This window comes from Podarcis liolepis (genome assembly GCF_965112155.1).
Source record: "Podarcis liolepis genome assembly, chromosome: 1".
Lineage (NCBI taxonomy): Eukaryota > Metazoa > Chordata > Lepidosauria > Squamata > Lacertidae > Podarcis > Podarcis liolepis.
Window position 1 is genome coordinate 16341564 of NC_139554.1, and position 22060 is coordinate 16363623.

Here is a 22060-nt window from a genome sequence, read left to right on the forward strand (position 1 = left end):
TAACTTGTGCTTCGTCGTGTAAGCATATGTGATTGTAGTGCTGATTCTATTTTCTGGGAAGCATCCAAGTGTATGGTTTCTGTGTATCCCTTTGTTCCCTAGCCATCAGAAATGGCGCCAGGAGAGTCTGGTAGAGCTCTGCATTGTATAACACACAGAACATTCATTTAGCAAGGAATTTTTGCGCTTTTCTTGCATCACACCTTTAGCCATTAATGGCACTTCAGAATATGCACTCACTATATATTTTCATATAACGAGACACAATTTCATACTGGAGACTAAAATGGTTCCCAGTATGCTGATAATTAATTTCTTTTTACGAACATGTACACAAAACAGATTAATATGTATTCAGACAATTTTTTTAAAATGGAGTATTTAATTGTACATGCCCTATCGTCTTACATTCCAATATGCACAATTATTCTGCCAGTAACAATTTAAGTGCAGAAACACTTGCATGTTACAGTCCTTGTGGTTTTAGCAACGAAAGATTATCTGCTGTGGGTGCTAGCCACCCCATGGCTTTGTTTGCATGATCAAATCCTGGCTTGTTAAGTCAGGATATGTACAAGCTGTATGCACATGCAGACAGCTCCTTTTCCACCACATTCGATTCTCCCTTTGTGTGAATGGTAAAAATAAAATAAATAAAAAATGAGATAGGATTCAGAAGTCAAGTTTAAACCATGGCTAACTTCATTTCCTGGGTCGCTTCACCACCCACACAAAGTGAGGACTAAAGCAGCAGCAAAGCGGGGATGTGTGGGTGCATACCGCTCATGCGTATCCTGGCTGATTGTGCAAATGTGGCCCATATGTTCAGCCACATCGCTGTCAATTCTCCATTCTCTCTCCATCCTCCTTTCCCCAGCAACATAGGTTATCTCTACAGCTCCTTCTCTTCGCAAATCTTATACCAGCTGTCACTGATGCAACAGCTACGCTTATTTCTGGACCAGAAGAGCTTGGCCACAGTAATTTAGGCATTGGTAACTTCTCAAGACTGGATTACTGCAATGCACACTCTATGTGGGGCTTCCCTTGTGCCTGAGCCAGAAACTGTGCAAAGTGCTTCAGCCCAGCTGCTGACAGGAATGAGAAGCTGTCTAGATGAGAAACACCTCTGCTTAAAGAGATCTCCACTGGTTGCCCATTTGCTACTGGGCCAAACGCAAGGTGTTAGTATATAAAGCATTAGCTGCTTAGCACCAGTTTACTTGCAGAATCACTCTGACGCTTCAATCTGTGGAAATGGTACGTGTTTTATCCCTTTTTCCATTATGGTTTTAATAATCTTTCAAATGTTTTTAATGTTTTATTTTATATTTGTGCAAAGAGGTTTCTTTATTATAAAGTGGCATATAATTTTTGGTGAAATAAAGAGGGAAGCAGATTTTCCTCTCAGATTTTCCTCTGGGAGCCACAAGGGATCATATGAACACATGTCTAGCTGACACAGAAATCACTCCCTTCTTCCAACATGCACAGCAGAAGCTAGTCTCCCTGTACATCGGAGGAAGTGGGCAGAAACAGCCAAGTATTCTAGCCCCAAGTCACAGGCACAGTATCTATCCTGCCCCACTGATTTGATTCTCGTCTGGGAAACAGCAAGTCTGCTTGCATGCAGCACTAGCAGGTCACGTTGAAAATTAGATGCAACAGGGCACCACCCATGCTGCACCACCAGCATACAGGAAATACAACGAGGCTAGGTGCATACTATTACATCAAACCCCTTTGAGTACTATCCGGCTGCAGTAACAGGGCAAACACTTTTGACACACTTTGGAAACTTTTAAAAGGACAGAGAGATTGGGGGGGATTTCACTGTAAACAAGTGGCACAGTGACAATAAAGTATTTCTATTTCTATCATGCTTAAAAACATTGCTTAAGTAGTTCAGCTAAAGATTTGACAACAGCATTAAAGAATGTGTTAACAGTAACAGACATATTACTTCCCTGTGCCTTTTTATAGAATCATAGAATTGTGGAGTTGCAAGGGACCCCAAGGGTCATCTAGTCCAACCCTCAGCAATGCAGGAATCTCAGCTAAAGCATCCATGACAGATGCCCATCCTAAAAATGCCTCAATAGTAACACATTCCAAGTGCTGAAATCAGCATTTGTCAGCACACAGAAATGCCAAACCGAATCATTTTAAAACATAAAATGAGAAAGCTGTACTTTCATAAAAAATAAGACCCAATGGAACTTTTGTACAGGCAAATGTGTACATGATTGCAGCCTTAAGAACAAATCTGTAGAATGTGGGAAAATGATTGCTTGTACATGAGAGCATGAGCAAAGTTCTTATTGTTACAGGGTGATCTCATAGCTAGAAGCATCCTTGGAGCATGAATAGCGCGTGAACAGCTCGTGCTGTCCCATATGATTGGCTAACGTAGCATAGCCTGATCGCTCGCATGGTCTAGTACCAAGGTCTTTATCTGCTGGCTAGAACAAATTGCTTGATTTGTATTTTTTGTATCTTTCTATTTCACACATTTCACACAATAAAAGCTGTGCTGCATTAGCCCTAGGAGCTGCCATATTTCCCTAGGAGCAGCCATAATTCGGAACCTATCTTGGTGTGAGACTGATTTTTCTTTGGATGCCGAGCTGTAACTCGACAATTGGTGCCCCGTGTGACTGCCTTCGGACTTCACGTTGTTTTTCATTATTCAGCACTCACCTACACGTCGTTCATCCACGTAGTGGATCCCTGGTGAGTGCTCCCGTGTGACTGCCTGTTTTTCATTATTCAGCACTCACCAACACGTCGTTCATCCACGTAGTGGATCCCTGGTGAGTGCTCCCGTATGTACAACGTTCAGCTCTCACCTCGCCCCGCAAGGGCTGCAGACGCGTCGTTCATCCACGTAGTGGATCCCCGGTGAGAGCTCCCGTGTGAATGTGATTCTGGACTACGTTACGGACTTATCAGCACTTATCTCCGCCCGGACAGGGCAAAAGGCGCCTCTCTCTCATCCTCCTACGGATCCCTCCGGTAAGTGCTCCCTGCTCTTTTTGCAACTCTTGCAATCAAAGAAAAATCAGTCTCACACCACCTCCTCCGCCCAAGGCATCTGGCACCGCTTCTACTACTCCTCTCCAAGAAGAGACTCTTTGTACCACCGCTCCGTTGTTGCCTTTTGATTCTGATACTCCAAATCACTTTCCTGTGATTGCTCCTGCACCCCCAGCCCCCGTCATGCTGACCCAAACCGATGTTCTCGATGGGCTGACGGGAGGAGGCAATTTTCTTACTGCTGCCCAACAGCTAACTCTCCATCCTCAGTATTGGGAGGCCACCACAGCCTCAGCCCAAGAGGCTCTGGCCTCTGTTCCTGATGACAGGAATGAGCGAGATGGCCGATGGAGAAGCATCAGACAGGGTCCTGCAAAGCCCTATGGACAATTTGTTGATCGCTTGTATAATACCTTCAAGCGGCAAGTTCAAGACCTGGCAGCACAAGAACTGACTGTACGCCAGCTTGCGTACACTAATGTACATGAGGACTTTAAGCAAGCACTGCACCCTCTAATGGCAACATCAAATATAGCCATTGCTGATATGCTTAAAGCCTGCCAGTCAGTGGGCACTGCTAGCCACGGCCTGCTAGCCACGGCCTTGTCCTCCGCCGTGTCCCAAAATCCTGCAAAGGCTACAACCTGTTGGATTGACAGTGGCTAAGGAGAAAATCCAGCGGACCTTACCTATTACGTGCCTGGGACACAAGCTGACAGCATCTGCAGCCATTCCAGTCACGCCTCACCTACAGTTTCCTGATTTTAAACTGGTGGATTTACAACAAATTCTTGGACAGCTGAATTGGATAAAGAGTTATTTGGACCTGCCCACCTCCACTTTGTCTCCACTATTTTCTGCCCTTAAAGGACACAAGAATCCAGCGGACAAGATCACAACCACCTCTGCAATGGAAGAGGCTCTTCCACAGCTGTTCCAGTGTTTCCTGGCACGCTGAAAGGCCATCTTCATCCCTACTGCATTGGCCCCCCTTTTCCCTGGGAAGCCACTTCAACCACCAAACATCACTACAGTTTTGCTGCATCCTAATAGCGACCATCCCATCTGTGTCACCACGTTTCGTTGGGTTTGGATTCTTGGCTCAGCAGTGCACGGAGCAGTACATGAGGCCTATTTACAGCAAATGGGCTCCTGTATCTGCAGAAATGGCTGTGTGGCTTCTCCTGGATTGTGGTTTTTACATGCCAATAATCGAGCCACGAAATATCACGCAGGTTGCTCGGAAACAGCTATTGGAATAATTCACCATTCTCACCCTTATTGCCCCCCCGAGCAACCAATATGGCATCGTCCTGAGTGGCCCCACAATTCCACTTCACACGGGTGGAGCCTCTCCGGGAACTTTGTAAAACGCCGCTTTCGTCGTGCTGCTCTTTTGCAGAAGACCAGGAGGCCTGAACTTTATCATCAGATTTGGACTAACAATACTTACGTTAGAGATATTAATCATTTTGCTTCTATGCTTAACCTTTCTGATTGTTGGATGTGTATGCATATCCCTCCTCAATCAAAAAGATCTGGCATTTTATTACATGGTATTCCTATAAATGCTTCATATAAGATTAGTAATAATATGAAAGACAATCGCATAAGTTTACCTCCTGTATCTCTATCGCTTGTAGAATTAGCTCCGTATTGTTTTCATTTTAATCACAATAGCAAAAAATTTTTAGGTCATTATCCATATTGTAATTGGACATATGAATACATTAATGGATCTTCTTGTTTTCTAAATGTTACAACCATGAGTGGTAGGCCAAAGGTCTTAATTAATAATGTCACAACCTACATGACCTATGAACAACAAGCTGCGTGTAGAGACTTTTACATTTGGTTCGACTGGATGAGAAAGAGCAGCAGAACTACATGTTTGCTTCAATCTGACTTATGGTTATTTTGTGGCACACATGCCTACAAAGAAATTCCCTTTGCCTTTTCTGGAACCTACACTCTAGGAATAGTGATACCCCTGATATACAAAATAGATAAGCTCCCAGAGGTCCGTTTGCGTAACAGAAGGGAAGTACAATCACCTATTTCTCAATATACAGGGACAGCCATTTCTAGGTCCCTTCTGCCTTCTTTAGGTGCAGCCATGAATTACCGTGATTTGCATAAATTGGCAAACTGGACAGAAAATTTGTTTAATTCCACCATTTTGGCTTTAAAAATGATTAACAAAGAAATATCAGAAATAAGAAATGTAGTTCTTCAACATCATTATGCTTTAGATGTGATCCTTGCTTCTAAAGGTGGAATTTGTGCCTTAATTCATTCTCATTGCTGCATGTATATAACTGATCAATCAACCAATATCTCTGCTACTATTGATCATATGGAACAAATGATAGCCCATAATCCTTTGAATCCACCTGAAGGTTTTGATCCATGGGAGTGGTTGTCTTCTTGGTTACCCAATGGAGTATGGTTAAGAAAAGTATTATTGATTGTAATTGCATGTATTGCTGGTTTTATTATGGTGTGTTGTTGCATTCAATGCATACCCTCTTTGATTTCCCAATGCACTGCATGGTGGTACCGACCACGGCCCACCACAGGGGTTACAAGAGGAATTTATGTTGCAAAGTGTAGACGCTTAGGCAATGAAGTGTACGATTTGGACTAATGGTCCCTCTTTTCCTCTAACAATATAAACAAGAAAAGAGGACATGTGGGAAAATGATTGCTTGTACATGAGAGCATGAGCAAAGTTCTTATTGTTACAGGGTGATCTCATAGCTAGAAGCATCCTTGGAGCATGAATAGCGCGTGAACAGCTCCTGCTGTCCCATATGATTGGCTAACGTAGCATGGCCTGATCGCTCGCATGGTCTAGTACCAAGGTCTTTATCTGCTGGCTAGAACAAATTGCTTGATTTGTATTTTTTGTATCTTTCTATTTCACACATTTCACACAATAAAAGCTGTGCTGCATTAGCCCTAGGAGCTGCCATATTTCCCTAGGAGCAGCCATAATTCGGAACCTATCTTGGTGTGAGACTGATTTTTCTTTGGATGCCGAGCTGTAACTCGACAGTAGAAGGTACAGTACATTTGGCAGTCTTTCATGAGTCACAGGAGACATTCATTTTCAAGAGTCTATGTATCGTATCCAACTAACATCCACTCAGGGTAGACCCACTGGAATTAATGGACCTAAGTTAGTCATGCCAATTAATTTCAATGGGTCTACTCTATTAAAAACTGGTACACCACCATACTTGTAAAAGGCAAAAATATAGATCCCAAATCACTGTAGCGCAATTTTCCTAAATGTTCAAAGCACCTGAAGTGTATTAGCTCAATATTTCTTACAACATTCCTGTAAGGTAAACCAGCTCTATTCCTGTATTTCAGATTGGGGGGCAGGGAGAGCTAACAAACAGAAGTTTGCCTAGTTACCCAGAAGTTCATGGTAAAGAGAACAAGCCCCATTGAGAGTGTTTTACTCTTAAAGGTGGCATACAGGTCAAAACTGAATTTCTTAACTACAAAGAAAAACACTGAGGAACAATTTTTAATCACACTTTGAGAACTTCACATTACTGCTTCTCACAAAACAAGGTCACTAAGGCACTTCACTTTTTAGTTTTTAACTGAGAAGTTGCTAGTGATCACAAGAGGGACTGAAAAGCACTGCCAAATATCAGCAAAGGAATTTATAAAACATCAGTGTAAACATTTCTGAAAGAAAGCAAAACGTTTAAATTTGTAACATTTACCTCCATGTCCAGATTATCTTGCACATCTTTGCTACTTTTCCCACTTTTCCCTGCTTTCGGAGGTTCCTGAAATTTACAGAGACATGTAAGTTTCCCCTACTTAGAAAAAGAAACAATTTCGGTTACAAAATCCATGAAATAAAATAAATGGCAACACATGCTTACTATAAAAGAGAAGATGTTGGGTTTCCATTTACTCTCTCTTAGCAAGCAGCATAGTTTTCAAATCAAGCTCAACTACCCCAATGCAAGTAAAAGGAAACGTGCAATAGTTTTGAAATTTCAAGGAAAGCTGTCAGAAAGGAGATGGAACAGGGATGGGCAATAAAGCTGCAGAAAGTATTATGGCAATCAACCACTGCTTTCTAATTTTTAAGAACAGCTTAGAAATCTGGACAGAGACACTGGGGTCTGAGCAATTTCAAACCCTGGAGAATTGTAAGGAGGCTGGATGGCCACAGCTAGTACAGAAGAACCTCAGGGAATATATCCTACAGTTGCAAAGATGCAACAGGTGATCCATGACATCACGTTTAGTACAGTGGTACCTCGGGTTACATACGCTGCAGGTTTCAGACTCCGCTAACAGAGATATATTACCTCGGGTTAAGAACTTTGCTTCAGGATGAGAACAGAAATCGCGCAGGAGGCCCCATTAGCTAAAGTGGTGCTTCAGGTTAAGAACAGTTTCAGGTTAAGAACGGACCTCCGGAACGAATTAAGTACTTAACCCGAGGTACCACTGTACTATGATCCTGAGGTCTACTTTAAACTTTGACCCCATGTGTTCAAACTGAAAACTATGTACAACAGAGAAGAAGAGAAGACATGCAAGTTCAAGGCTCACTCCCATAACTTCGTATGTTTATGACAGCAGGACTAAAGTGTAAACCAGACCTGAGACTTTCCCCTCCCCAGCACTTCAGAACACACCTGACAATCAGAACCCAGGTTAACAGCAATCACAGAACATCTGGATTTGTCCTTCCTCTAAATTTATCGGGATTTACCGTATTTGGCCTGTGCTACAGCCATTTTTGTCTGTTGGGAAACAGTGAGATACAAAAGATAGAGGACAGAGTGCAATAAGCACACAAATTCTGAACAGATGTGCAGATGTTGCATGGAATTCAACACTACAGGGTCCTGTTAAGTGGAAGAGGAGCCTTTTATCACAGTTTTAGCACTAAAACAAGACTTCTTGGAATGTCTGAAAGAGGCCAGGTTTCTGCCTCAGTTACCCTGTCAATTAGGAGACAAAGGACAGGTTTTACTCAATGTGCCCAGTCAATGGAAGCCCTGTACAAGGATTTTTGCTTGTGCAATAGTTTCCCCACCTCCAGAACCACACACATAGGGAGGACCATTCCATCTGGCAAGCACAGCCTGATCCTATGTATGCTTATTCAAAATACATCTCATCAAGCAGCAGCACTTACCCCCAAGTACCTGTGGATAGGATTGCAGCATTACTTAAGATTTATGCCTAAACATCACTCACTTCAAAGCAATCAGGTCTGTGTCAAGATGCCAACATGTTTCCCTACCCAAGCAGGAGGATGACATGTTAAACCTTAACATTTGTTTTAATTGCCTCTTTTTGCAAATACATGACAGAGCCAAATTCAAAAAGCTGACAAGCATATCTGGAAGTTTGCTAGGACATGCCCCAATTAAAATATAAACAAACAAACAACACCGATTCCACCATACCAGCTCTGTTGTGTATTTCCCACTGGCCTTACCCACGCCAGCCTCTGGCATTACAGACTTCCCTCTCCCCTCCAAAAGAAACCCACCCACTTTTTAGCAAGAAACACCCGACATCTCCAGAAACCAACCTCAAAGCAAGGGGTGCTGAGCTGCCCTAAGCCTGCTGCTGCAACAACGACTAAAAGACTTAACTCCCGCGCCACAAATAAACCTGTTAGTCCTTAAAAAAAAAAAAAAGCCACAAGACTCTTTGTCGCTTTATCCCCCAAAGTACAAACTCGTGCCTCTTGCCCTCTTGTTACCCTTTTCGAGATCCGTGTGGGAGCCTGCCCGTAAAATAATGAAGCGGGGCGCGCGTGCGCGGATAATAATGGAAGGCGCGTGTCTTATGTATACGTGTGTACACAGGGACGCGTGTGTTTTAACAAATCTTCAGGGAAGAAGAAGCAGCTGCTCTCAGGAGGTACACCTTGTGTGGCTTTTCAGACCACCCTCCCCGAAGCCCAGCCAGTACTAGCGACCCCCCCCGGACCCCCATAACCCCCTTTCCCCCCCTCCTCCACCTCCCAAACTCCAGCTTCCCCCGCAGGCCTGCCTGCACCCCGCCAGCGACACCCTCCCCGGGGCCTGCTCCTCTCCCAGGACCTCCTCCAGCTCGCGCCTCCTCCTCAGGCCTGACCTGGCTCACTTTCTCCTTCTTGTTTTTATTCGGCATGGCCGGCTGGGTGGGCGGCTGGGGGCCCGCCAGGCCGGAGAGTCTCAGCCTCCCACGGCGGGGACGGTGGCTCCCCCTTCCTCCTCTTCTTCCCCGGGGCTGCCGCTGCTACTTCACCGGCCGGCCAGCCGGCCTGCCTCGCCTCCCTCCCGGCGGAAGCTTCTCCCCTCTTCCCTCCCCCCCCAACCAGCCAACCACCCCGCCTTCTCGGACTCCCAGGAGCGGCGGCGGCGGCGGCAAAGGAGAGGGAGGGAGGAGGCGGCGGCCTCAGTCGGCAACTCTCGCTCCACGGCGGGGCGGGGCCCCTCCTCCATTGGCTGCGCCGCGTCACGTGGCGCCAACGTTGCTCTTCCTCCTCCCCCTCCTCCCCGGTACCTTCCACGTCCCCTCCCCCCTCCCTGACGCCGACGCCACTGCTTTGGCGGAAGAGGCAAACTTCTCCTCACGAAGCCGCGGGCGGGGGGGGGGCGAGCGAGTCGGTTTCCCGCCCTTTTCCCCGCCTGCCTGAGGGAAGGAGGAGAAACAGAAACCTCAGCCCTATCGCCCCCAAACTGGGGCGGGATATGGGGTGGGTGGGAGAGAAGAGAGAGAGAGGGAGACAGAGAGCGCATCATATGTGCCATGCGTGCCGTCTGTTCTTTGCCTGAAGCCCTCAGGTGTGTTTTGTGTCCCATTGCCAGCGTTGAAGCTGCTGGTCTGGTCAGGTGTACATGAAATTAAGGAGTTCCATCTTGTCATTTGTCTCAGGCAGCCTTGGATCAGCCTTGTCTCAGCTAAAATACGACCTAAAGCAGTGGTTCTCAAAACTTTTTCCCCTCTTGGCCATACTTTCAGAATAAAGGTTTGCTTGTGTCACGCTGAATTTTTTTTTTTATTATTCATAAGAAATCCACTGGAAAACACAACTAGGATGGGCCTCATTATCAATCTTAATGCTGTTGCTCATTTTGGGAAAAAACAATCTGTATTCTGTAACTTTAAAAAGAAAGAAAGCTACTATACTACACTGAAATGTTAAAATGTTTATTTGATCGTCCTTGAATCTCCTCCACACATGCCATCCTCTCTTGCCACACCAATGTGGTGCACTACGCCCTTTGAGAACCGCTGTCTTAGAGGAATGTGGCCTTAGAAGCTCTCTCTTTATGACTTTAAAACATGTTGTAGGGCAATGAAAATCTGTCCTACCCATAGGCGCCGACTCCATGGGCTTGAGGGGGCCCGAGCCCCCTCAAAAATTCGTTTGGGGGGGCTCCGCCCCCCCAATAATCTCCGGCGCCCCTCCAGCAGAGCGCCACCGCCGCCCCTCCCCCAGCCCAAAATGCACAGGGTCGGGCTGCATGCCTCCTGCCCTCCCTCCTGAGCAAAAGCTCCACCCAATTTCCGCTCCGGAGCTGATTAATAGGCGCAGCACGCTCTCCCCTATTCGCTCACGAGGAGGCGGCGCCACTTTATTTGCATATTCATGAGCTTATTTATTATTCATGAGCTTTCCCGGGCCCCCCCAATATTTTTTATAAGTCCGCGTCCCTGGTCCTACCCCCTCTGTTTATTTTGACATAGGACATCTTCCCTGGGAAACTGTTTTTCATTTGTTACACTTGGTGAAAATATTCAATCTCTTTTGGAAGCACCCAGTCCAGTGTTTGAGTATTTGGTAGTGTATTTTGGGGGAATAAATTCCCTGGTTACCATTGTACTGTACATTTCAGGAACAAAATGAGACAACCATGTAATTAAACACACTGAGCTGGCAGTCCATAAAGGAGCAGGTGGAGATCAGTAGCTTTAGTCACATAACTTGGCCGGTGTTTTTTAAAAAAATGCTTTGTAGTAGTCTTGTGGGCCAACTTACGCAGATGTAAGCTACGCAAAGAAGAGAGCACCACCTGTACAATCTTTCTTTACTTTGCCAGTAGCGTTTGTTATACATGTAAACAAATGAACTGTATTACGAGTCCAGTAACAGAATGCTATCATGCTAGGAGTAGCAACAAAATAACTCTGCATATACTGGGATTTCTGAACTTTTTATCTTTGGCTCTGGAATATCAACTTCCCTTTCGAACAATATTGCACATACAATCTACAGCCTAATCTTATTGATCCAGTTTAGCTACAGCAGCACAAACAATGGGTTGGATCCAAAGAGGCACCAGGAAAAGAGAAACAGCAGCTCCATAAAATCTTGAGCAAGAATCCACTCACAACATTATTCAAGGTAGATTCCATAGCTGATCTCACGCGTCCAATTGCACAAACAACAGTTGCAAGTTGCTCTTGTGCAAGTAGAATAATATATTTGGATTTATGACCTGACTACCCATTATGTTAACAACATGATTAGTAAATCTCATCACAGATTTTTAAAAATTAATTACTGGGGGGGAGCATGCTTGACACTGGCACCACAGCACACAGGGAGGAGCGATCTTGGAAAAGTTGTCCCCCCCGCATGGCAAGTAGCATTAGGCAAAACCTCCCATTGGTGCCAAATGCTAATTTACTGAGACTGCAGCTGGGAAGAGAAGGTTTAAACCTCCCCTCCTGTCACACTGAAGCACCAATGACAATTCGCCACATACACACCTGCACCTGGTGTGTGTGTGTGTGTGTGTGTGTTTGTGTGTGTATATATTTACACACACACACACACACACACACACACACCCTCAATATGATTGCTAATCATGCTATTAGCATAATGTGTAATTAGGCCCTGAGTTTCACTTTTCTCAAACAGTATTCTAGTGCAAAATATAAAACAAGCCTTCCATTAACAGAATGCACCACCTGCATGTGGTAAACATAAAGGACCCCTAGACGGTTAAGTCCAGTCAAAGGTGACTATGGGACTATGGTGCTCATCTCACTTTCAGGCCAAGGAAGCCGGTGTTTGTCCACAGACAGCTTTATGTGTCATGTAGCAGCATGACTAAACTGCTACTGGCGCATGGAGGACCATGCTGAGTGCCAGAGTGCAAGGAAACGCCGTTTACCTTCCCGCCGCAGTGGTACCTATTTATCTACTTGCACTGGAATACTTTCAAACTGCTAGGTTGGCAGGGGCTGGGACAGGGCAACGGGAGCTCACCCCTTTGAATGGATTTGAATCGCTGACCTTCCGATCAGCAAGTCCAAGAGGGAGCATGTGGAAGAAGACCTAAGACTTTTGCTGTGGACTCTATAGCTCCCTGACCATATTGGCTGTGAGTCCCAGAGGACCTGTTCCCTCTATTGCAGGCCTTTTCCCACCAGGCCTGGGAGGGCAGGGTTTTGATTGACTCCTACTACAAAAGCTGAGGCTGCTGACCATCTTGGGTGTCTCTTAGTCCAGATCCAAGTCATGCAAACTAAGGCCTGGGGCCGAATCCGGCCCAATCACCTTCTATATCCAGCCCGCAGATGGTCCGGGAATCAGTGTGTTTTTACATGAGTGGAATGTGTACTTTTATTTCAAATGCATCTCTGGGTTATTTGTGGAGCATAGGAATTTGTTCATCCCCCCCAAAAAAATATAGTCCGGCCCCCCACAAGGTCTGAGGGACAGTGGACCGGGCCCTTGCTGAAAAAGTTTGCTGACCCCTGACCCAGACCCTCCAAGTGTGCCTATTTTCCAGGAACATCCCTGATTTAGAGAAGCCATCCTTGTTTCTAATTTGATCTCGGAATGTCCCACTTTTCCTTAGGATGTCCCTATTTTCACTGGAGAAATGTTGGAGGGTATGGAGTTATATGACCCCTGAGCCGTCTGAAGGCAATCCTGCATAGGGAAGTTTTTTTAAATATTTAATGTTTTATTATGTTTTCATATATGTTGGAAGCTGCCCAGAGTGACTGGATCAACCTAGTAAGATGTTTGGGGTATAAATAGTAAAATTACCATTATGGAATGGCATGTCCCTATTTTCATCGGAGAAATGTTGGAAGGTACGTGAACCACCATTGGCAGGACTGGCAGCAACAGCAGCTGATATGTTTCATGCTTATGATACTATTTCATTCTTTTGCCAGTTATGCACATTTTATATTTGAATTACTTTGGTAATGTTTTATTTTGAAATCTTTAAGATAATATTTTAGTTTCCTGTTAATTATGCTGCTTTGAATGTATACTTTAAATTTCATAGAATCATAGAATTGTAGAGTTGGTATAGAAATGAAAAGAAAAATGATGATGCTGACGAATAAATGAATTTTACAAACCACCACAGCACCACAACTTCACCACAAATGCTGTGCAATAGCTGTGCCTCATCTGAACAAAAATATAACAACAGAGAACCGTATGATAATTTAAACCAATCTAAAACGTTGTTTATTTTTATTTTTGCATTGGGTTTTAAATATTTGGCCCACACAAGCAGGAGCGTGTACCATGTAATTGTGATGTGCCTAGCCCACAGGCTGAATTTCCATTGAATCTGTGCCACAAAGACAAAATGTCAACTTCTCCTAATACAAAGGCATGTAACTTCACAGCTGTAAATCATTTGACCTCCTTATGTCTCAGCTCTACGGTAGGGATAAACAAGGACCCATTTATGTATTTATTTAACCACTAGCAAAATATCCATCATTATAATGGGATGTGTTTATGGAGAGGAGGATTACATTTTCAAGGGCACCTTGGGGGAAGCACACGGATAAAGATTTTACCTTTCTCAGTCTCTGCCTCCAGACCTGATCCCTGTTGCTAAAGGGTAGCCATCCAGTGTCAGGGACACTCCATAAAAACTTTCCCAAGGGCACCACTTCCCTTATTTCCATAAAAGCAAACAGCAGCTGTTCACTAAGATGGGAGAATATTCAGGAGTGCCAACAAGAACACTATTGAGGATGGAGGTGAAACCTGCTTCCTGCCTATGGCGACTCCAGCCTTTGAAAATTAAGCCTGCTCTTATCTGCATAGTCCTACACATTTCATCTGCATAATCCCATTCTGGGTTCTGTTCCCAAGGCCACATCCACACTATACATTTAAAGCACTATTATACCACTTTAACAGTCATGGCTTCTCAGGGGCCACTCTTGGAAGCCACACAGATGGTGATGATTTCATGGCTGCTGCCTCTGTCCCCCTCCCCTGCCTGCCTGCCTGCCAATGCCTTGTTTACTGGCACTGGCACCAAGTAGGGGGGCCAATGCTCCCCCCAAATTCTCAAGGAAGGTGTCCGGGTCCCCATCCCAAGTTCTGTGGCGGCCATGCGCACATGCCAAAGGGCATGCTTGCATGTCGTGCTGATGTCACGCAGCCCCGGGGCCCCTCAATTGTGGGGGCAAGGCGGCACAACTGTTTACTGGAGTATTAGGGCTGCAGCACTGACTTCCAGGTTCTGGCACCACTTCTCCTTGCTTATCTGGTGGCATTGGGTGCACTGCCCCATGAGGTTTTGTCCCCTGAGGTAGCTGCCCTGTGGTTTCCCCTAAATAATACTAGGGACACTGTGGTTTGTTAAGGGTGCTGAGGGTTGTTTGGAGATGTTTATCCCCCCTCACAGAGCTAAAATTTTCAGGGTGGTATAACTATCAATCCCTTTCCCCAGGCAACGTGGGACACTCAACGATGCCACCCCTGCCCCTCTCAGGAGCCAATGGGAGAAGAGGACCCATTGTGGACAATGTTCTGTATTCAGTGGTCTGTGTTTGCCTGAGCTTCAGTCTGGACTAAGGATTCTGAGCTCCTATGTTCTGATTCGATACATGATGTCCAATCACAGAACATTTCAGCATTTGGGTCTCTGCCATTGGCCCTTGAACTCTGAGTTGTGATTCGCAGCTTGGAAGTTTAGACAGCCAATCATGTTGGGAGTGGGAGTGGCCCAGGCTTTCAGGAATGTATATAAGCAGTTGCTTTGCCCCTGCTTCCCAGTTAATGTAGTTCAATAAAGGTTCTTGCTGTTATCACCGTGTCTTGCCTTGTGGGAAGCCACCTACACTTCAGATAACTAGCCAAAGGCTCCCCCAAACCTGGAACCAGAACAGAGGGCAAGTCATAGAGAAGATTAGACTGCATACACATTATACGTTTAAAGCACACACACACATCCCAAGAATCCTGGGAGCTGTAGTTCATTAAGGGTGCTGGGAGCTGAAGCCCCATGAGCGGAAAACTACAGTTCTCATGTACAGTGGTACCTTGGGTTACATACGCTTCAGGTTACATATGCTTCAGGTTATAGACTCGGCTAACCCAGAAATAGTGCTTCAGGTTAAGAATTTTGCTTCAGGATGAGAACAGAAATTGGGCTCTGGCGGCGCGGCAGCAGCAGGAGGCCCCATTAACTAAAGTGGTGCTTCAGGTTAAGAACAGTTTCAGGTTAAGAACGGACCTCTGGAACGAATTAAGGTACCACTGTACTTTAAATGTGTGGCATGTATGCAGCCACAGAGTACCGTGAGGTGGCCACAGGAGTCCTTTTCCAGATACAAAGGTCTTCAGGTTGAATTGAGTGGTTGGGTGGGCAGATGGCAGAAATGGGGCAAATAATCCCTCTAGGCCCATCTCTGAGTGTTACTTGAAGGACTGTCTTCATTTCCACAAAACACACATCTCTTTTTTTTATTCCTGGTTACTGCTCATGCTATTCACGGCATCCAATCCAGTATGAATTGCCATGCACCATGTTTCTAGGATACCATGCAAAGCATCCCTTAAAAAAAGAAAAGAAAAGCATATATTTCAGGCCAATCAGAATGCAGCTTAAAATATCCCTTAACTGTGGATCTGTTTTTTAAAAGGCTTTTAAAATACAGTGGTACCTCGGGTTACAGACGCTTCAGGTTGCATACGCTTCAGAATGAATTAAGTTTGTAACCAGAGGTGCCAATGTATTAACCACAATCAAAACATGATGGAGACATTTGCCTCAGACCAGGAGGGGGAAAGATGTGTGAGCAGCTGCTTCACACACACACACACACACACAGAGAGAGAGAGAGAGAGAGAGAGAGAGAGAGAGAGAGAGAAAGGATTTATGTCAAAACTGAAATGAGACTACAAACTGTGAATAAATTATTGATGGCATTTTATCCTCGGATCAGCAAACTAGATCTCAAGGGTACTCGGGATAATGGATACAGAGGTTTCTGTCTCTAAGTAACTAGTTTATGAAAATGACTTTATGACAGTAGCCCATGTAAAATTAATTACCTGACAGTTTCATTCACAATCCGGTTCCTCTGATGTTGTAAGATTTCACACTGATCCTAAAAAATGTTCAGAGCTGCTGAGGTAACAGGGCACACACTAAGTGGCCTAAGGTCAATATTGCTAGAAGGCAAGGCAAGTTGAGCCATGGGAACACTCAGATTACAGATACAAGCAGGTCTTGATATCGGAACACAATGCATTCTCAGAAAATCATTTGTTAGGGGAGTGCTCACACAATTGATTTCTATAGGGACATTTTTAATGCGTTCCCAACCACGAAATTTTGACCCCAAAATTATGAGGGGGGGGACCCAGGAAAATCCTATGAAACCTTGCAATACACGTACTTACTTTCAATATTCACACAAGCAAATGTCGAGTTTACTGAAATGCAGAACTGCTTGTTGTATATTTATTCCAGTCACTGATCGCCTATGAAAATAAGCACCACATTTTAAATTCTTCTTTGGTAGAATAAAGGGAATGGAACTTGTTGGTCACAGCACACATGTGTTCCTTCAAATACCGGGGAAAATATATCTGATGGGAAGCACAATCTCGGATCGCTGGAAATTTCCTACTGAATCATTCCACATAAAATACTCACTGCGTGACATCTGATGATGAACCTAAGGCAGCCGAAGCAATTAATAGGAATAAGTCAGGATTTTAATGTGAGGGCAACTCAAGCTGGTGTGATAAATGCTCGATATGAAATTGAATTATGCGTTGCAACTTTTAGGCTGTGAACCAGGAGAGCTGCTGCAAAGCCAGAGTAGACAAAACTGGGCCAGATGGGCAAATACTCTGACCTGGTATAAAGCTTTGGGAGGGACTGTGGCGATCACACAGGGCCCCCGGATGTTTCACCATCTATTGATCCCTGTGCCACCACTTTATTTCTCGCTGCCACCATCTGTGACGATACTGAGTCCAGTCAGGGTTAAATTGGAACATAAACCTCTGTTTATTTATTGCAGTTTAACAAGCGTGTGGTTTCATAAACAGTATTGATCAATTACAAACATGGGGTGCCTATCCAGACCTATAACTTCCGCTACCTGCTGTCACTCACTAAACCACCTCTCAGATATTTACTTGTCTTCCTAGCCCCTAACTGTTCCTGACTCAGCTTATTTCACTACACTAACTCAACCTACCCACAGACTCTATCCCAATTCACTCCTACTCCAACCAACCACCCAACTCCCAACAACTCCTCCTTCACCCCTCCCAGAGCTGGTTTTATAGTCCCTCTGACTCCACCCCCAGGTTCTGGGACAATATTTGTTGACTCTTACAACCCCCAGCGCCACCACCCACAAAGCTTGCGTGGTAAGCAAAACACTATGGAAAGTTGTGCAGACAATGCAAGTGTAGTGAGAATCAGCAAAAGTCACCCCAGCAAGATTTCTCCAGGGGATCCAAAACATTCTGCGGATGGAAAGAGACATTCTGTCCATGGATGGTGAAATCGGGATCCAGTCTAGACATTTTAAATACACACAAGGTCAAGGAACTGACCATTTGCTCCAGTGCAAACATTTTTTATTCTCAGATTCAGCGTATAATTGGGAGGGTGAACATGATTGAACATGTTCTTAAAAGTATTGATTTCAGTAGGCATAAAATGGTTCTGGACTAAAGCCTTTTTTTTGCAATAAAGGCAATTTAATGAAAGCAGCAAAACAAAGCAGTGGTTTTTCTGCAAGGTAATGAATTATCTGCAGAGATAATCACAGCAGGCTTTGTTTTGTTTTTTGTTTTATTGGGAAGGAATAATGTCCGAGTAGAAACTCCTTCCGTGACCAACTGTTCATGGTATAAAGAGTCAATAGCTAGCAGATGCTCTCAAACTCCAGTGGGCAGGGGACGATATGGTCACATTTAAATTAATTATGGGATCTGAATGGAGATGAAATAGATAGCATACTCAAATAACCTGTACTGTTTTTAACACTGATTGGGAGCTGCCCAGAGTGGCTGGGGAAACTCAGCCAGATGGGCGGGGTATAAATAAATGATGATGATGATGATGATGATTTGGGGCTAAAGATAATACCATCATATACAGAGCAAGTCTTGCTGAAGAATCAACATAGCTTCTGGAAAGGTAATTTTCCTGTCTCACCAAACTTTTAACAGTCTTTGAGAGTGTCAAAAAGGAGCAATTAGATGTACTTGAACTTCAGGGGGGGGGGGAATCTTCTGACCTTTTCCCATCACCAAGAGGCTCCTGAGTAAACCTAGCACTCACAGGATAAGAGAAGTGTTCCTGTGGATCAGTAAGTAACTGGTTCAGCTGTTAAGGAACAGGAAGCAGAGAGCAGCAATAAATGGCTAGTTCTCTTGAAGGAGAGATGGAGGAAATGGTTTCCCCAAGGGCAGGTATTAGAACCTGCACTTTCTAACATGTGCATCAATGATCTGGAATTAGGATGGTCAGGTTTGCTGATGACACCCAATTCTTCAGTGTGGTAGCAAAAAAAAAAAAAAAAAGGGATTTTGAGGAACTCCAAAAAGATCTCTCCAAACCAGCTATTTCTGGAGAGTATCACTGTTGGCTATGTTTGCTCTATATAATCCCCATTGAACCTGTTCTGTGGTGCACTCTCCCCTTGGTTATGGAAAAATCCCTGAAGAATATCTTTTTGGCATCTTCTTGTTCTCCCAAGATTTGTTATAATTATAGTTTACGTTTTGCTTTCTTAGGTTGATTTCTCTCTTTGATTTCTCTTTCTCCTTTGTTGTTGTGATCTTATGCTGCTTTTTATGACTTTATGTTGCTTTTACGCTTAATTTCTGTGCTGGTACAGCTTTTGTACTGAGCATTGATTATATTTGCATTTCACTGATTTTAATTTGTAAACCACCCAGAGGACATTTTAATAATAAAAAAGGAGAGCGAGCATTAAAATGGCACATGTGATTCATGAGAACCAAAGAAGAGCCCACTGGATCAGGTCAGTGCCCAGTCTAGTCCAGAACTGATGCAATTTCTGGTACCTTTTCTCTGACACCCCCAGTCTATGACACCACCTGCTATCAGTGGCATAGCGTGGGGGGTGCAGGGGGGGGGCCCGGCCACACCGGGCGCAACATCTGGGGGTTAGGGTTAGGGGGCGCAAATCCATGGGTTAGGGGGCGCAAATCCACGGGTTAGGGGGCGCTAATTACTTGCCTTGCCCCGGGTGCTGACAACCCACGCTACGCCACTGCCTGCTATGCTCTGGATGCATATCCAGCATGCCAAAGAAACAGAGTGATGGATGAAAAGGCTGGGGTGTCATGCACAAAGGAGAAGGAGAGAATGCTGCTGCCCTTATCTCCTGACTGAAAAGCAGATTTAAAGAGATAAGGGGAACCTCTAAGTCCTGCGACCTGCCAAAGATGTATAACTTGCTGTTGAAATGGAATACGCAGGATGAAACAGTCAAATCAGCTATGATTAAGTGGGCACAAGATATTGGTCATAACATTATGTTTGCTGACTGGGAACAGTTGTGGACCACCGGTATGAAATTTACGGCATGTAATGCCTTAAAAGAAAACAGTATGAAAATGATTTATAGGTAGTACATGACCCCAGTCAAGCTTGCAAAAATCTACCACTTGCCTGATAACAAATGTTGGAAATGTAAAGAGATTGAAGGTACCTTCTTTCACCTTTGGTGGACGTGCCCAAAGATTAAGGCTTTCTGGGAAATGATATATAATGAAATGAAAAAGGTATTTAAATATACCTTTCTTAAGAAACCAGAGGCCTTTCTCCTGGGCATGGCAGGCCAATTGGTGTCAAAGAAAGACAGAACATTTTTTATGTATGCTACAGCAGCAGCAAGAATACTCATCGCAAAGTATTGGAAGATACAAGATCTACCCACCTTGGAAGAATGGCAGATGAAGGTGACAGACTATATGGGACTGGAAGAAATGACCGGCAGAATCCGAGACCAGGGAAAAGAGACGGCGGAAGAAGATTGGAAGAAATTTAAGAACTATCTTAAGAAACATTGCAAAATCAATGAATGTTAGAATGATGCTGGTTTAGAAATTAAGTGGATTGCAGTTGTAAGGATTAAGTTAAAAGAAAAGAAAGGTTAAAAATTAGATAAAATTAAGGGTGAGGATTTGCTGAATTAAAATTTGAAATTGGAATGCAGAAAGGGGAGGTATGAGGAGGTCAGAGAAGTAAGTTATAAGAAAATAAGGGTTTGAAATCATATTTGGTTTTTTTTTGTATGTGTTTGTTTGTATTGTTGTGTTTGTCTGTATAATTTGTGAAACTTTAATAAATATTTCTAAGTCCTGCGACCTGCCCAACCCTGGTTACTCACTGCAAGCCACTATTTCAGATCTCTGCTGGAAAAACTGCTCCCATTTCATTCGTGTATGACAGAAAACCCTTATAAAACAACAAATTAGTCACGGACAATTATGCAGAATGTGACATTTCTATATTTAGATGAGAAGAAAGCATCAGTGTTTGCTGTGCCTGCAAACTCTGCTCTTGAAAAGGACTGAATGTTAACATCTTTATTGCGTTAGGTGGTGAATTTTTAACTCCCCAGTCTCTCCCCCCCCCCTTTCTTCCTCGCACCTATGAATGCATAGGTCTAAGGCATGTAAACAGTGCCCTCTTGCGGGAAATGCTTGTTCCAGCACAAATGAGGCTACATTTATCATGAATATATATCTATGCATAAAGTTGGCATAAAGAACTGTGATTGCGTGGATCACTGAGATGGAGCCGGTGATGCTATTGGGACAAGACTGTGTTGATTCTTTTCGATATTATTTTGTACCTTTGGACCCACTTAATCATCTCTAGCCAAGACCTAAAGGAATTGAAACCAACAATGACTGTAAGGCTGCCAGCCCCCAAGACATTGTAGAAAAACTTGGTCTCCTGTACTTCTCCATGGAAATGAAAATACAATAATAATAAACGGAAGAATTAATGATTTGGGGCCCTTTCCTGACAACCCAAATATGCTACCTTCAGGGCCAGCCCTTGCATGGGGCAAGGTGAGGCGATTTTGGAGGTTCTTTTCTCATATTTTGATTTGAATTATGGTGCTGGAGGAGACTCTTGAGAGTCCCATGGACTGCAAGAAGATCAAACCTACCCATTCTTAAGGAAATCAGCCCTGAGTGCTCACTGGAAGGACAGATCGTGAAGCTGAAGCTCCAATACTTTGGCCACCTCATGAGAAGAGAAGACTCCCTGGAAAAGACCCTGATGTTGGGAAAGATGGAGGGCACAAGGAGAAGGGGATGTCAGAGAACGAGATGGTTGGACAGTGTTCTTGAAGCTACCAGCATGAGTTTGACCAAACTGCAGGAGGCAGTGGAAGACAGAAGTGTTCTGGTCCATGGGGTCACGAAGAGTTGGACATGACTAAACGACTAAACAACAACAAACAACATTTTTATTTGAGGCACTTCAAAGAGATTCTGTTTTCATTCAAACAAGCCCCAAATCTGTCTGAGGCAACTCCACATAAGTTCATTAGCCAGGATTTGTCCATTGGCCTTATATCATGTCATACCATTGCATAGCTGTCAACTTTTCCCTTTTCTTGAAAGGCATCCTATTCGGAATAAGGGAATTTCCCTTAAAAAAAGGTAAACGTTGACAGCTATGTACCATTGGCCTATCTAGCTCAGTTTTGTCACCACTGGCTGACAGAGCTTCTC

The 22060-nt window shown here is 44.2% G+C and overlaps 1 protein-coding gene and 1 long non-coding RNA gene across 7 annotated transcripts in view; one reads left to right on the forward strand and one right to left on the reverse strand.

The window, feature by feature from the left end:
* PPP2R5C (protein phosphatase 2 regulatory subunit B'gamma) overlaps positions 1-9577 on the reverse strand; it is an 86420-nt gene extending 76843 nt beyond the window's left edge. For 2 of the 6 annotated variants that reach the window (XM_083518625.1, XM_083518622.1), the window contains exons 1-2: positions 9172-9499; positions 6780-6845 (exon numbers count right to left, since the gene is read on the reverse strand). In XM_083518625.1, coding sequence (XP_083374751.1) covers positions 6780-6845; positions 9172-9207 — 102 coding nt within the window. In that variant the 5' untranslated portion in view covers positions 9208-9499. Of the gene's footprint in view, positions 1-6779; positions 6846-9171 lie in introns of all 6 variants that reach the window. The other 4 variants (XM_083518621.1, XM_083518623.1, XM_083518629.1 and 1 more) reach the window with 4 other exon arrangements.
* A 232-nt stretch (positions 9578-9809) lies between these two features.
* On the forward strand, positions 9810-15076 carry LOC310685907. Its single transcript, XR_014515593.1, has 3 exons — positions 9810-9863; positions 11319-11428; positions 14754-15076. It is a non-coding gene; the product is annotated as an uncharacterized lncRNA (long non-coding RNA).
* Positions 15077-22060: the final 6984 nt, after the last annotated feature.